General features: G+C 53.1%; 7 protein-coding genes across 7 annotated transcripts; 3 read left to right on the top strand and 4 right to left on the bottom strand.

The window, feature by feature from the left end:
• Positions 1-307: 307 nt before the first annotated feature.
• POSPLADRAFT_1052037 (hypothetical protein) lies at positions 308-1284 on the top strand (the record flags this gene model as incomplete). Its single annotated transcript, XM_024480234.1, has 3 exons — positions 308-1083; positions 1135-1191; positions 1245-1284. The coding sequence occupies 3 exons, from the start codon at positions 308-310 to the stop codon at positions 1282-1284; spliced, it is 873 nt and encodes a 290-aa protein (XP_024344723.1).
• Positions 1285-1692: 408 nt separating this feature from the next.
• POSPLADRAFT_1130544 (hypothetical protein) lies at positions 1693-2365 on the bottom strand (the record flags this gene model as incomplete). The annotated part of the gene is made up of 2 exons (XM_024483966.1): positions 1693-2181; positions 2234-2365. The coding sequence occupies 2 exons, from the start codon at positions 2363-2365 to the stop codon at positions 1693-1695; spliced, it is 621 nt and encodes a 206-aa protein (XP_024344722.1).
• A 1582-nt stretch (positions 2366-3947) lies between these two features.
• POSPLADRAFT_1165461 (hypothetical protein) lies at positions 3948-5729 on the bottom strand. The gene is made up of 5 exons (XM_024487888.1): positions 5385-5729; positions 5210-5335; positions 4843-5148; positions 4219-4788; positions 3948-4162 (listed from the first exon to the last, which is right to left on the bottom strand). The coding sequence occupies exons 1-5, from the start codon at positions 5501-5503 to the stop codon at positions 4147-4149; spliced, it is 1137 nt and encodes a 378-aa protein (XP_024344721.1). The 5' UTR covers positions 5504-5729; the 3' UTR covers positions 3948-4146.
• Positions 5730-6962: 1233 nt separating this feature from the next.
• POSPLADRAFT_1038243 (hypothetical protein) lies at positions 6963-8154 on the top strand. Its single transcript, XM_024477354.1, has 5 exons — positions 6963-7117; positions 7174-7214; positions 7273-7364; positions 7419-7493; positions 7547-8154. Exons 1-5 carry the CDS (start codon positions 6971-6973, stop codon positions 8095-8097), a joined length of 906 nt encoding a protein of 301 aa, XP_024344720.1. The 5' UTR covers positions 6963-6970; the 3' UTR covers positions 8098-8154.
• Positions 8155-8336: 182 nt separating this feature from the next.
• POSPLADRAFT_1038240 (hypothetical protein) lies at positions 8337-9418 on the bottom strand. Its single transcript, XM_024477353.1, has 5 exons — positions 9348-9418; positions 9156-9256; positions 9034-9103; positions 8652-8963; positions 8337-8598 (listed from the first exon to the last, which is right to left on the bottom strand). The coding sequence occupies exons 1-5, from the start codon at positions 9405-9407 to the stop codon at positions 8458-8460; spliced, it is 684 nt and encodes a 227-aa protein (XP_024344719.1). The 5' UTR covers positions 9408-9418; the 3' UTR covers positions 8337-8457.
• Positions 9419-9671: 253 nt separating this feature from the next.
• POSPLADRAFT_1072619 (hypothetical protein) lies at positions 9672-10739 on the top strand. The gene is made up of 3 exons (XM_024482531.1): positions 9672-9737; positions 9794-9898; positions 9949-10739. The coding sequence occupies exons 1-3, from the start codon at positions 9733-9735 to the stop codon at positions 10616-10618; spliced, it is 780 nt and encodes a 259-aa protein (XP_024344718.1). The 5' UTR covers positions 9672-9732; the 3' UTR covers positions 10619-10739.
• Positions 10740-10930: 191 nt separating this feature from the next.
• On the bottom strand, positions 10931-13238 carry POSPLADRAFT_1130395 (hypothetical protein; the record flags this gene model as incomplete). Its single annotated transcript, XM_024483948.1, has 9 exons — positions 10931-11068; positions 11118-11234; positions 11292-11401; positions 11457-11751; positions 11811-12253; positions 12323-12364; positions 12422-12520; positions 12574-12697; positions 12753-13238. The coding sequence occupies 9 exons, from the start codon at positions 13236-13238 to the stop codon at positions 10931-10933; spliced, it is 1854 nt and encodes a 617-aa protein (XP_024344717.1).
• Between the last annotated feature and the right edge of the window lie 388 nt (positions 13239-13626).

The following is a 13626-nucleotide window of genomic DNA, read 5'->3' as shown; positions in this document are numbered from 1 at the left end:
GAGCTGTGTGTGACATGACCTGTGTAATATCTCAATAACGCCAAACAAAATGTTTGTCGCATTCATGGTCCGGGGGGATTTGTAGAGAAAGCGTAAGTATACTGGTATGGATCCCAATCCTGATGCATAGCGATGGTATGAAGAAAGGCTCGATGTACTTAAGTACTGCCTATGGGAGATCAAATTCCCATTTTGGGAAATTGGCGATGGCCGTCGCTTATGGAACAACTTGTCTTGTACTTATAACGTCGTATGCACGGCAAATTGTGACTGTATTACAGCTCATTATTCCCTCTCAGTCAACACGATGGGCGTACACCTCTACGACTCCAGTACATACTCCACGGAGGATGAGCTCACCCGACTCAGGCCTGCTCTCGCTGTCGCAAACGCCAATATCCCGTGCCTCGTCTGGGGAGAAGATGCACTGGCTTTTGTTCATTGTGTTCCGACCGTTCTGTTTCAGTTTCACCTTATTGTCCCAGACGATGCCCTCGAGGCTGCATGCAGAGCTATCATGGAGAGCTTGCCATACAAGAAGCTCGATGCGCCACACCCCACCTGGCAAGAGTACGGCATGGTGGACCCCAGTCGCCCGAGTTGCTACCCCTCATCAATCACCCTCGAGTGTACCGGGGACATGGAGGAACTTGCTTCTTTATCTGCGGATACCTCTATTGCGGTACATCCTCAGTCATTCTGGTCTGTCGACGTGCGTGATACCAGCCGCTCGGTATCGCTCGAGCCTGCACCTCCGCACGACGAACGCATTCGCTTACCCACTATTACGGCGTTCTTGGATTCGATCATCACTACCATTTTGGAACCACCTAATGGGTCCCAACACCTTCAGTTCGGGATCAAGATGCGCTCTTGGATGGGATATTTCCTAACCTACACTCCACAATTCCGGGCGTACCCTCGCGTATTGCCTGATGGCTCTTTGGAGCCAGGACATGCGTCTATTCTGGACACGCTTTCCGAAGAGAACAAACCATTCTTCGAAAACTTCATTCGAGGAAAACATGACGGTGATTGGATGTTCCAAGTCCGACGACGCCGAGACATCTTAGAACGCATGGGGTACGCATATTTCCAAATTCATGGAGTTCAATAGACATAATTTCTACCTAGTCGGTTCGCGGAGGCTCGACGACCTATGCCTGAGAGTGTATTACCTCGCCTCCGGAAGTAAGTCAACAAATACAGCTAATAATCCATGGTCTCTCATGAAGTGAAGGCAGAAACAAGCCTTGCGGCACTACTCCTGCTACCCGGACGTGATTCGGGGTTTCCCTCGTATGTCTACGCCAAAGTGAGCCTATCTGCATAGGAAAAATATGGGGTCATTCTGAGCCATCCTGTTTATTTAGACCCATTGTGTCGTGCCGGTACATGCCAGTGTTTCGATTCTTACTCAGGAGACTCGTTTGAGAGCAATTATGATAATGAGGTGTCAGGGGCTTGCGACCCTTGGTGCTCACTCACGTCAATCAATATTTTGTACTTGCAGTGAGCGCGTCGTTTCAATCAACTTAGGATGTTGTCGGGACTGCCTATTCATACAAGTCAACTAAGATTACAAGAGATACGAGCAGGGTTGTTATCGATCAACAGCAAAGTCGGTGGTCTGTAACAAGATTTATTTGATGTGAGTATGCGTATGAGTATGAATTGTTCCGCCGTCGTCACTCACCACTGCTCCACATCTAGCCCCAGCTGAGGGAAAAAAGCTTCCGCGGCCTCTCTAGCATCGTTATTCCCCTCCTCTGCAAGGCTGGTGAAGAAAACACGAAGTGTCTCGTCCTTCAGCAAGAGTTTCCTCAGTTCTTGAGAGACGGATTCCTTGTTATCGACCATCTTGTTGGCGAGGAACAAGATGTCCGTCAAATCGTTGGTACGCTTTTTCTCTTTGTTGACTCCCCTCTCTGTGTAAGCTAGTAGCTTGTCCACGATCAGAAGAGGAGCAGAGGCGTAACGTATCCCCTGAAATTCGTGCGTGTACTGCAGCAGTATCGGGATATGTTGCGCGTGGTCGCTGGCGATATCGCAGGAGACTGCCCTTGTAGGACCCATATATGTCACTTTTAAGCGGCTGGCTGAGCTTCCCTCACGGATCTGAACGGGTTTCGCTGCAAGTATATCCCGAAAATTGAAGGAGTTGGTATTTATGTCTAAGTCCTACTCACTGCCATCAGTATCCTTGACGTAACAATGATGCGGAGTTGCTCACCCTCGTCTCACGGTCGCTTCCGTGAATCATCGTGGCCGCCCCACCGATAAGTATTCCGTCGGTTCTTGACGATTTCATGGCGTCAAAAATCTCTCGAGCCGCGAGAACCAGGTGTGGTGGCAGTTTCGACATCAGGCAAGTTTCGACGGCTAGCCAGCCTGCAGACCGGAGATATGCGTCCTCTTTATACGCGCCCCTAGGCAGGAGGGAATCTAATCACGTACATTTGCTTCTATCGGCGGAACTGCTGGACACCCGAGGTAAGACCCTGGAGCAGACCCTAATAACCTAGAAGCAGGTCGGGCGAAGTTGTCGGAGTGGTATGCGTTGATCTGCCCCACGTATCACCCGATGCTCCGCTCTCCCGTCCAATCCGGCTGTTGAATGGACAAGCACAAGTCCGACTTCATAATAATTTGCGTAACTAGATTCATGATGTTTCATAATGTACACAATACAGTCATATATCTCCTGATTGTCCCCACCGACATTGACTCCGGCGCAGCGCACGCGCCTGTCGCTCCTCTTGGTAGATGTCCTTGACGTACAGTGTCCCATGTTGGATGGAAACCGAATCAGGACTTATGCCGCCACATTTCAGGATAGGGTAGGATGTTTTTCTCCACTAAGAATATCATTGACTTCCGGGGTCGGTTATTAGATCCAACACTCACCGGAAGAACATATCATGATCGTCCCATATTAACAAGAGGGGTCGACATGACTCAAATGGATGAATCAGTAGGTCGAACCGGCGTCCGCGAGGCTAGAAGACAAGGATGCACCTATTCAATTGCTAGGTATCAGAACCATGAGGCTAGCTACGATCTGCGAGCACTCAGCATCAAATCTTCGCGTTATCTGTGTCAGTGATCAATGTGGTGGCAGTCGACTCAGGTGGGTGTCGAGTTATCAAGTGCCCCTTGAGGTCTGCGTGTAGAATGTAATTCTTTGACGGCGAAGTTGCAACCCTGAGACTCATGTCAAGCCGCGCTACTTGGTGGCCTTCAGCATGAGTAACGGGCGCCAGGCTCGTGTGAGCTACCGTGGCGAGAAGAAATTCGTAAGTCCGCGACATTGACTACGTTAGGACATTAACTACGCCGTTTGCCAGTCCCCCCCATGAGACCTTGTCGGTAGACATTCTAGGGCATTCATCTTTTAAAAAACAGCCCACAGAAACATATAATCCCTAGCCGCGATGCGAATACAGGTATACAGGTATACAGTCATACTTCGTAACCACCCGGATTTGGTCTCCTCTGAGTGCCGCGAGAGGTGAGGACTCTGTCAGTGGTGGTGACTTACCTGGATCCGATGAGCCGGTACAACTGTCCTTGCTGATTCTCAGGGCTCTTCGTACGTCCATGAGGTTCGGTACTTCTCAGGGTCTTCGCACGAGCACCCAATGAGGGTACCAGCTTGTCAGTGGGTGCGTGTCTGCGCAAATGGCCGATCGACCTATAACAAGTATGTACACTATCGCGATGGAACCGCCCCTTGGTGCATGCTCTTATTGCCATATGCAGAGGACAAGGTGCCTGATGCTTTTGGCCCAGAACACAGAGATGCCAAGCGTACCGTAAAGGGAGGCGATGACTCGTCTTGAGAAATAATTAATTGAGTACGGCATACCAATCGAGGCCATGACCATCGATTGGTCTGAGGCCTATGGACGGTGAAAATCGCCGCGGCCGGCTGGGCGTTCAGACTGTGCGGATGATCAATATGATTCGAGGCAAAGGACGAGTCTGTATTAGGGAGCGTGATGTGCAGTGCAGACTAACGATACAGGATTGATGACCCGAAATAATGTTACAGCTATACCAGAGCCGGAAACTAAAACTCATACATATCGTTGTCAACAACGAATAAACGTGGATGAAGTGCATCAGGTCATGAGGCGATGACTCTCATTCGGCCATGAAGCTGTAGGAGACAAACAGTTAGACTAAGTATGTACGGACATTCGAATGAGGACTCACTAGACCATGTCATCGATCGCGCCGTGCTGTGCGACGGAGGCGAGGATGGGCTGGTGGTTCGCCGCAGCGTTAATGGACGCGAGACGGTACACACCCGCAGGCACCCCTCCCGTGACGACGGTGGACAGCGTGCCATTCACCGCGACGTCATTGAGGCCCTTGAAAAACGAGAACTTGGTGGGGTTCGTCGGCGTCGTCTGGTTGAGCGCGGTGAGCCTCTCGATCACGACGTGCGAGTGGCCCATGACGTTGCCCGTGGTCTCGTTGACCATCTGCGGCGCGGCGAAGTAGTTCGTGGCCGGGTTGACGAAGAAGCCCGTGTCGAGGTGGTCAATTGCCAACACAACGGTGAAGGTCGTGTTCGCCTTGACCGTGTCGAGGTTCGCCGGGTAGACGAACTTGGCCGTGGGGGTGTTGTTCACGTTCGGCATGACGCCCATCGGCGCGGGGTTGCACGATCCGGATGCGACCTGCGTGCCATTCGTGAGCGGGAGGTTGACCGTCGCACAGAAGTTGATGAAGTTGTTCGTCGACGTCACGGACGCGATTTCGCCAGGCTCGGGGCTGCTACTGTGAAAGACATCAGGCGACTTGCACTCGTCTCTCGTCAGAAGTGGCGCTTACTCTTCGGTACCGTTTTGCGAGAACCCAGTCTGAACCAGAGAACTGAGCAGCGTGAACGATGATTGCGCATCAGACGCATTGGCAGTCGAGGCGGCAGCAGTGGACGAGGGTGCGATAGCCACAGCCGAAGCCGAAGCTAAAGTCGACATACAGGGTGGTGCAGATGTGGCATTAGAAGGTGAGGCAGATGATGTGGCATTCGAGGCGGATGTGGCTCCCGTAGCGGCAATGCGAGAATTGACTTGTGCTTGTGTCGCGCATGTAATGCTGGTACCCTCAGAGTTGACGAGCGGCAGCGCGGCACAGCTGGAGAAGACACGGGGTTAGTAGAAGCTCCGGCCGACGGTGCCATCAACGCCACACTCACACCTCACCAGTGCCACAAGAGGTCAATACGAATGCACCGTTGACACACTGGGCAAACTCCCCGTTGACGCAAGCGTTCTCGCCCGCTGTGCAGGACGAGTTCACGGTAAGAGACTTGAACTGGTTGCTGCAGGAATGGTCAGAATGAGAGAGACGCGTAGGATCGAAAGACATACTTCAACGCAATCGCCGCCTCGCCGTTCTGCTTCAGGAAGCTACTGTCACGAGGAATGTATCGTGGGAGAGCAAGTGCAGCGGAGAAGAGAGTGGCAACAAAGACAGTAGTGAACTTCATGTTGGGAATCGTGAGTGTGGTCTAGATAGTGACGTCGCTATTCTCAAAATGTCGTGGGGGGAGGACACCAGGTCGTCTAGTACAAGCTGTATGATCACAGACCGAGAATGAAGAGAATGGAATAGGACTAGTCCTGAGGGGAGAGGGAAGCCGAGTTGGATGAGGACAGGTGGACCCGGAAGAGTACTTATACTTCTCGTATGGGCCGAGATGCCAAAGCGACGGCAAACACACAGCCACGGAAGGCGAGCCATTGAGGCAACAACAGTGTGGCGGCGAAGCTTCCGTTAACAAGCCTCCAATTGTCTCGCCCAAGCGCCTCCCTCAGAACAATGAGATGCAACCACGTGATCGTGAACCTCCCTCGGCACCGCGTGCCGTCATTGTCAGTGGCTATTTTTGGAGTAAAGATGGCCACATCGAGTCAAACAGCGGTCGATCGCGATCAAGGAATCCGTGCCTCGGCTGTCACGGGCACTGCCGAGCGTAATTCTTGTCAGGTCGGCCACGATTACTGTGGAGTACGGGGTTTTGCAAAACATTTTGAAGCCTGGGCCTATGTGCTCGAGCGAGCAAAATAGCTACTGTTCTACCAATCAGGCATCATTCCTAATGGTCTTGGCAGTTCGTATACCAAGTTTCAAGGAAATCCATGATGAATTGCGAGCAGTAGAGAGGTACCGGCTGGAAGCAGCTAAAGTGCGGTAGTTCTGCAAACTCTGTCACTCACGGGTCACGGCGGCAAGTTCAAACTCCGCCGTGGCAGAAGCTGCAACAGCGCGACCAAGCGTGTCATCTGCAATCACGTTTGAGGGCGGGGATTGAATCATCACGCATGGTGGCAGGGAATGTCACGTTCATTTTGCAAACCATCCACACAGCGCGATTCATTCTATTGACAGCATATCGGGCTGGAGGATCAAGAAAGGCATGGTTGGAACATACTAAATCGGATGTCCGATTGGGGACAACGGCTCATAATCACTGTACATCTGTCTTATCAAGAATTTGCAGAAAGCCATACAAAGTGTCTTAAGGCTCCCATTCCACAACAAATCTATTTCTCCTCAATCGGCTTCACAAGTAGACTACAATGTATGTCTATAATGTCATACAAGTGTCAGAAGTACAGTCTTTAAGGTAGAAGATGAGATCACGGTGTTTTGCAAAATTGATCGACTTTGCAAAACCCCATACTCCACAGTATGGTATCACCATTAGCTTCATCGAAGAGATAGGCTTACAATCCTTACCTAGTACCTATTGATCAGCGCAGGTCATATGTACACGTTCAGCTGTACTCGTGCCGAACTGTACCTCCACCCATCACATCTCGGCCGGCACGCTTGCAGGCACCTCGGCCGAGTACCAATCCTAGAACGAGCCGCTCTGAAGGACTGACTACAAAGCCGTCATGGCTCGGTATAAAAGGCCCTGCTGCGCAATTCGTGGCACACCACACCCAGGATGTCCGATAACGCAGAACCCTTGCTAGACGGCAAGCACTATGCCCTTGACGGCGAGGAGCTCGCGTTCTTCAAGTCACAGACTGGCATCAACGATGAACATGCACTCAAAGCGCACATCATGAAAGTACAGGCGGAGGCATACAAGGTAGGCGATTACTGCTCGTAACGCAGAATGCGGGACCGAGAAATGCGTGCGGCCAGGTTCATCGATATAGTTGTATATTTCGCTTCAACTTCACCAAGTGCGTTAGTTTCTTCTGTCACAGTTGCCCATGCGTGAGACCCAGGCAATCCTCCTAGACTCAAGATATCGCGCTTGCCTGCCTATGCCCAACTTCTTAAGTTGGGCCAGGAGCGCGACGGTGCCATATTCATGGATGTTGGCTGCTGTTGTCAGTGGTGCATTGTCACAACATAGTCCAGCCACGCTAAAACGTCCCTGCCAGTTAGGAATGACGTACGCAAGGCCGTTGCGGATGGCTTCGCCGTCCAAAACGCCATAGCGTCAGACCTTCACCCAGGTAAGCACAGCCACATCTGACCCAGTGTCTCATAGACTCGTCAACCCGCTCAGAATTCTGGGACCTCGGCCACAAGCTGTTCAACACCACGCCCGCCACCTTCCCCGTGCCGTTCGTCGCGGGTGACGCGCTCTCCGCCACCTTCCTCCCGCCGACGCCGCCTCTCATGGCGTTGCCCACGAGTCCCGCACCTGCGCTCGCCAGCGTCACCACGCTTGGGCAGCTTCTCGGGCACGTCTCAGCCGTGCACGCCTCGTCATTCTTCCATCTCTTCGACGAAGCGCACCAGGCGCAGCTCGCGCGGGCCCTCGCGGGGCTGCTGTCCCCCGCCCCAGGCTCGCTCATCTTTGGCGCTCATGGAGGACGTTCCAGCAAAGGGCTCCGGCGCGTGCGCGAGCGGGTGGGTGAGAAGGGCTGGCGCACAGAGCCTATGTTCTGCCACTCACCGGAAAGCTGGCGTGCGCTGTGGGACGGAGAGGTGTTCCCGCCGGGCACGGTGCGCGTAGAGGCGAGCTTGCAGCAGCGGAGGGACGGGGCGTCCGCAGAGGTAGACGAGGAGGGCGCTTGGGCGGGTATCTTGGTATGGTCTGTTACAAGGGTGTGAACCAAAGTGTACGACATCAAGACTTGATTTTGCACTGGGTGGCGTGTTCACCCAATCAGCATTTCTGTGCCTAATCTGGAAGAATAAAGATTGTAACACACTAAGTTGAGATTTCATGTATCATGTCAAATTGACAATCTAATTTGTCCTTCTTTTCACTGTTCTATTTTCGACCCATCCATTGAAAGTACGATATGTGCGATTGTGCATTCATTTGGACAATGATTGAGATCAAGCAATGAAAAGATCACCGGCATTTACATAGATACACATTGGGCGTATCAAAGCCCGACTCATGTCGACTACTACATAGTCCCAAGCATCTCCGATCTTCACGAGTCCCTCTAGCGAATGCGCCACTCATGCCTTGGGGGCCTCTGCCTCCTCGAGTGGCGGTGGGCCTTCATCGTCAGAATCGTCGGACTCGTGCCCTGCACCTGACAGACCAGGACCGTCGCCACCCAGGCCGGCCGCAGCGTCGCCGCCCATGGACTTCATCATCTGGATTGCATATCAGTATCTCTGCTCTGAAGTAGAGGTGCATGCGGACATACCTGTTCGAAGTCCATGCCGCCCATGCCACCCATTCCACCCATGCCACCCATGCCACCCATTCCAGGCATGCCACCCATACCGCCCATGCCTGGCATACCTCCCATACCGCCCATGCCGCCCATGTCAAAGTCATCCTCGGCTGCGGGCGCCTCACCGTCCTGCTCGTCCTCATCCACCCATTTACTGAAGTCGGTCTTGATGAATGGCGTCCTGATCTTCTCCTTCGTCAGACGCGGCCAGAACTCGGCTTTTTTCTCCTTCTTGCGCAATACAATTGCAAAGGCACGACTGGACAGGCTTTTGCCCGACTCCTGCGAAATGAGGAAATGATCGCGATCACGATGGTTAGCAGACGCGGTATGCTCAGAGTGGCGGACGCACTTCAGGGACGACTTCGGCATAGAGGTCGAAGTTGAACTCGTAGTCCTTCTCCTCAATGCCCTTGTCAGCACTGCGCGATTAACGTCAGCATGAGATACACTACTCAATGTTGCGTCGCCTACTTTCCGGCCCGCGCCTTAAAAGATATCGACGTTGGCGTGAGGTTGTACTCGAGTGTCTCGGGCTTGATATCGGCCAGGTTTATGGTGGCATAGAGCACGTTCTACGCAACCAGGACGCGTCACAGATGATGCGATTGCGCAAGTCAGTAACGTATAGTGTACAGGCGCGGGGCAAGTATCGAGACCACTCACTTTCTTTTCATCGATCTCCGAGCTGCGCTGAGCCCACAAAACTTCTGGATGTACCGGCATATTGGTCGTCGAAGTAAGGATAGGATTAAAAACCGTAAGACGCGCAGATAATAAAGGCAACACTTGGAATCGTCCCGAACCTTGGAGAACGAACTCGCACGCCACAGCGTGCTCAGAATGGCAGGAGCTGCTTCCCTTAGGGTTCGAGAAGCTCTAACCCTACGAAGACCTAACCCCATCCCTGGACCCCATAGGCCCTAACCCTAGCTCTTGCCGTCGGGAACCACAGCATTAGTATGAAGTCGGCTTGCCTCAAGCCTTCAAGTCCGCGCGTCGCATTCCTCGCTGGAGCAGGCTACAGTCGGTCCGTGTTACGCGTTGAGCTATGTGGTAAGCAATTCATTATCATAACAGTGTAGCAAGCTGTTCAACAAGCCAATGCCTAGGTGCACACGGTGGTACCTACCCCTTGTCCTGCTTCCATTTCCTATCGCGCCACCATTCTTCCTCTGGCTGTTCCTCTTCTCATTGACGCTACATGCACGGCCATGGTTAGTGCCATAAATCCATGAAAAATTGTCAAACTGATAATCCATCCTAGCTTTTACTGCATAGTCCTGCTCTCGGCTATGTTCGTGTCCTCCTGCTACTGGCCGCCAGTACCACTCGAAAGCCCGTTGACCGTGCCCTGGTCAGAAAATATCACCACATACGCTGACGCTCTCGCCGCGCTGCTGCCTACCCTCCCGGAGGCTATGAAGCCCGCGAATGTGCCCATGCTCGACCGCTGTTGGTGTGACATCCCGAGCGCGGGTGCCTTCATACCTTTCAATGTCACGCGCTGGGAGCAGCAAAGCGTGCTTCGATTGAAGGGCGAGTTGGAGGAGAAGATGAAATCTCGTGAGAAGGATAGCGAAGACGTGGCGGCCGGTTCGTCACCGCGTTCACAATCGACACAGCCTCCGCCGGATGAAGTCGAAGGTCGATCAAGACTACTGTCCGGAATCTGGGAGTCTGTCTGGCCGTTCGCCCGAGAATCAGCGCAAAATATGACTGCCCCACCCCTCATCCCGCATAACGCATCCCTCGATTTGTTATCACGCCATCCAGAGGATCTACCATCTGTAACGGATGCAAACAACTCAACTAATCCGACAGCGCTCGAGACCCTAAGTCAATCTCTCAGTTTACCGCTCCTACGCCGAGAATACGACCTACGATCATACGGATTCGCCCTTATATTGGACTTCGGATGGTCAACGCCTGCATGACAATCATGGAAGTGTCAACGCTGTCGACATTCCAGCATGTACTTGTGGATGTCTATACCTTACTGTAATACGCCATACCTAAACTGCCGCAAACACTCTATCAACGTTTGCAGAACATAAACCTTGCCTTGGCACGATGACATGCCATTTGTCTGCCAATTTGCGCTGATCAATCCAAACCCAGCACACTTGGATCAACAAACATCTACTAGATCAGATCGGCATGGTATGCTACATTGTTTGCTTCAGACACAGGACCCGGTCCATAAGGGATATGACTATTTTATGCTAATCGCGAATACAAGTAGAGGATCACAGAGCCCAGATCTTCACCGTCGAGTCGCGTGCACCAGAGACAAGATATCGATCCATATAACGTAGTCTCTCCACTGGCTTCATATGGCCGTTCGTCATGAGTGTCGAATGCTGCATGCTGGTGCGGTTGTAGATCTGTTCCAACGTCAGCATGCCATTCTTTCTGCTCAAAGCCCGAGCTCACCTTAACGCCATTCTCCCCAGTTGCGGCCACGATCTTCCGAGTGTCGAACTGCAGTGCGGAAACAGCGTGGTCATACTTGAGGGTCTCGAAAATGCCTCCTGTCCGCAGATCCCATATCTGCATCGCCATCTCAGTCAACACAGTACGAGGATGGCTAGAGCTTCTGACACTGACCCGAATAGACTTGTCTAGACTACCGCTTATGACGTGCAGCTCATCGAATTGTAAGCAGGTGACGGGTCCAGTATGGCCTAGTAGTGTGCGGTGAGGCTGGCCAGTCCGCACTGAGCATGTAAGGTATAAGAGCAGCGAAAACCGAAGTAAATTTGAATGACGCACTGTCCCACATCCGTACCGCACCATCTCCACTTCCACTGACCAGCGCATAGCCCCAGAACTGCACCGCACCGACGAAGTCTTCGTACATGTCCCAGGTGCCGTCAGCATAAGGGGGAGTGGGTACCGCGAAGGTGCCTGCAGCAGCGGCAGCACCGGAGAAGAGATGATTTGGTAAGGCATTGCCTGGAATTGCGGCTGTTGGGTGAGAGATTGCCCAAAGTATGTCCATGGTCATGACACATTGGCCGGTATTGAGGTCCCACTGCCGCATGGTTTTGTCGGACGCGCCTGTAACCTGGGGAATGAATATGTAAGTCGAGCGCAACAGACTTGCAATGGGGAGGAACGACCTACCAGGCATTCGTCCTCAAAGTACAACGTGGAGACGGTCTTCGTATGACCCTCGAGAACTCGGATACAAGGACCATCTCGCTCGGATACACTCGACGGTTTGCTTGAGCCCGAACGAATACCATTGGTCTTTACAACGCCTCCGTCCTGGCTTTCATCCTCCTCGGCGACATCGCTTAGGCTCAGCATTGCGCCCTCCCACTCGTCGTCATCGTCCACCCTCCGCAAATCCCACACGTGCACAGTTCCATCCTCCCCGCCTGTCAGGCAGACCTGGTCTTCCACCTGGACGCACTTTACAGTACCCTGGTGGCCTCGTAGTCGGCCAACCTCCTCGCCCGTGAGCAAGTCCCAGACCCTAGGCTGCGAGTCTTCCTGTGATGCGCTGACTAGCGTGCCGTACGGTTCTGAAAAGTCGAGAGCCGTAATTGGTGTCGAATGACCAGCTAGGGTCTTCAGAGTTGTTAGAAATAGTGTTCAGCAGGGAATTCTATACCTCACCATGAAGGCAACACCTGGTGGCAGCTCGTCATGTTCTGACGGCAAGAAAGCGGGTCCTGGATGGAGCACCCAGAGTCAACAGAACTCCGCCATTTAATGTCGGAACCACGAACCTTTACGTCTCCGAGAGCTTTGAATATGATCTACGTGTACAACACCCCGGGTTCGACTTGTAGACTCCTCAAGCTCTAATCGCTCCTTGACGCCCTCAACTACGCATGTGTTCGTGAGGCAAGCGCGATCGGACTAGGGTTCATGTACTCACGTTCGTCGTCCAACTCCAGCTCATCCTCCTGCAGCTTCAATAGATCGTGCTCCAGCTTGGCACGCATAGCATCAAGCGCTTCGATCTTGTTCGTGATTTCCACAATCTCGCTGTTGATAAGTGTCTACCACGCTGGACTGAGCGCTGTGGAGTAGCACAACGAGACATCAGGAACTTACTCGGCGGACATGGAGATTCTCCTTGTCGCGCTCGATCTCCTGCGTCTGGCGTAGGAGCTCTTCTCGTCCAAATGTCTTTCCGGCACTCAAGCTCTGCCTACCCCTTCGCTTGCCCTTGCTTTTCCTACCTCGCGTCTCCGAGTTGGAGATATACACGACATCTTCCTCACTCGCTACACTCTCACCGTCGTGGTCTTCCTCACCTCCTAGCATTCCTCGCGCGCTCATCCCCAGCCTCTTCAATCCTAGCCGCGGAGCATCCACGTTACGTGTCTGTCTCCGCCGGATACGGCTTTTCTCCGCGCTTGGGATCGTCGCATTAAACCCGCGTAAAAGACTGACGTTCTGCGCGACGCCGTCGGGCTCCGGCACCTCCTCACTCAGCAGCTCATCTGTTGCTTCGACGATCTGCAGGTCACGCGAAGTGATCCGGCGTCTGCCCAGACTCAAATGCATCGGGGCGCGCCCGAGGGTCGCAAAGTCCATGCGTGCACTCGACCCGCCGACCGACGCGCGAGGTCTGCCCGAGACAGTTGCAGCATTTATTACGCGTGGAGTCATGATGACCGGAGCCACTTAGTACGCGTCAGTCTCACAGCCCAGATGCGGGTAAATACTGTCACGTACAGTCTGCTATCATCTTTGTTGAATCATGCTTCCTGTGGGTGAACGGCGCCAGGATGGCCTTGGACACGACGTCAAGCCTGCTCGCGGTGGTGCTGGATGAGGAGCTCTCCGCCAGAGGTGGTGGCCTAATGTCGCGTTTCTTCTCGTGTGTGCGACTCGAGAACGCCATGCTGGAGCAGACAGGTGCCGGCGATGCAGACTGTGCAACGGTGGACGGTTGAAGGGAGGTGCAAAGGAGGATGTCTTT

Source organism: Postia placenta (genome assembly GCF_002117355.1).
Source record: "Postia placenta MAD-698-R-SB12 unplaced genomic scaffold POSPLAscaffold_1, whole genome shotgun sequence".
NCBI classification, from domain to species: domain Eukaryota; kingdom Fungi; phylum Basidiomycota; class Agaricomycetes; order Polyporales; family Adustoporiaceae; genus Rhodonia; species Rhodonia placenta.
Note: the sequence above shows the minus strand (reverse complement) of the source record. Positions and strands in the feature narration are given on the sequence as shown.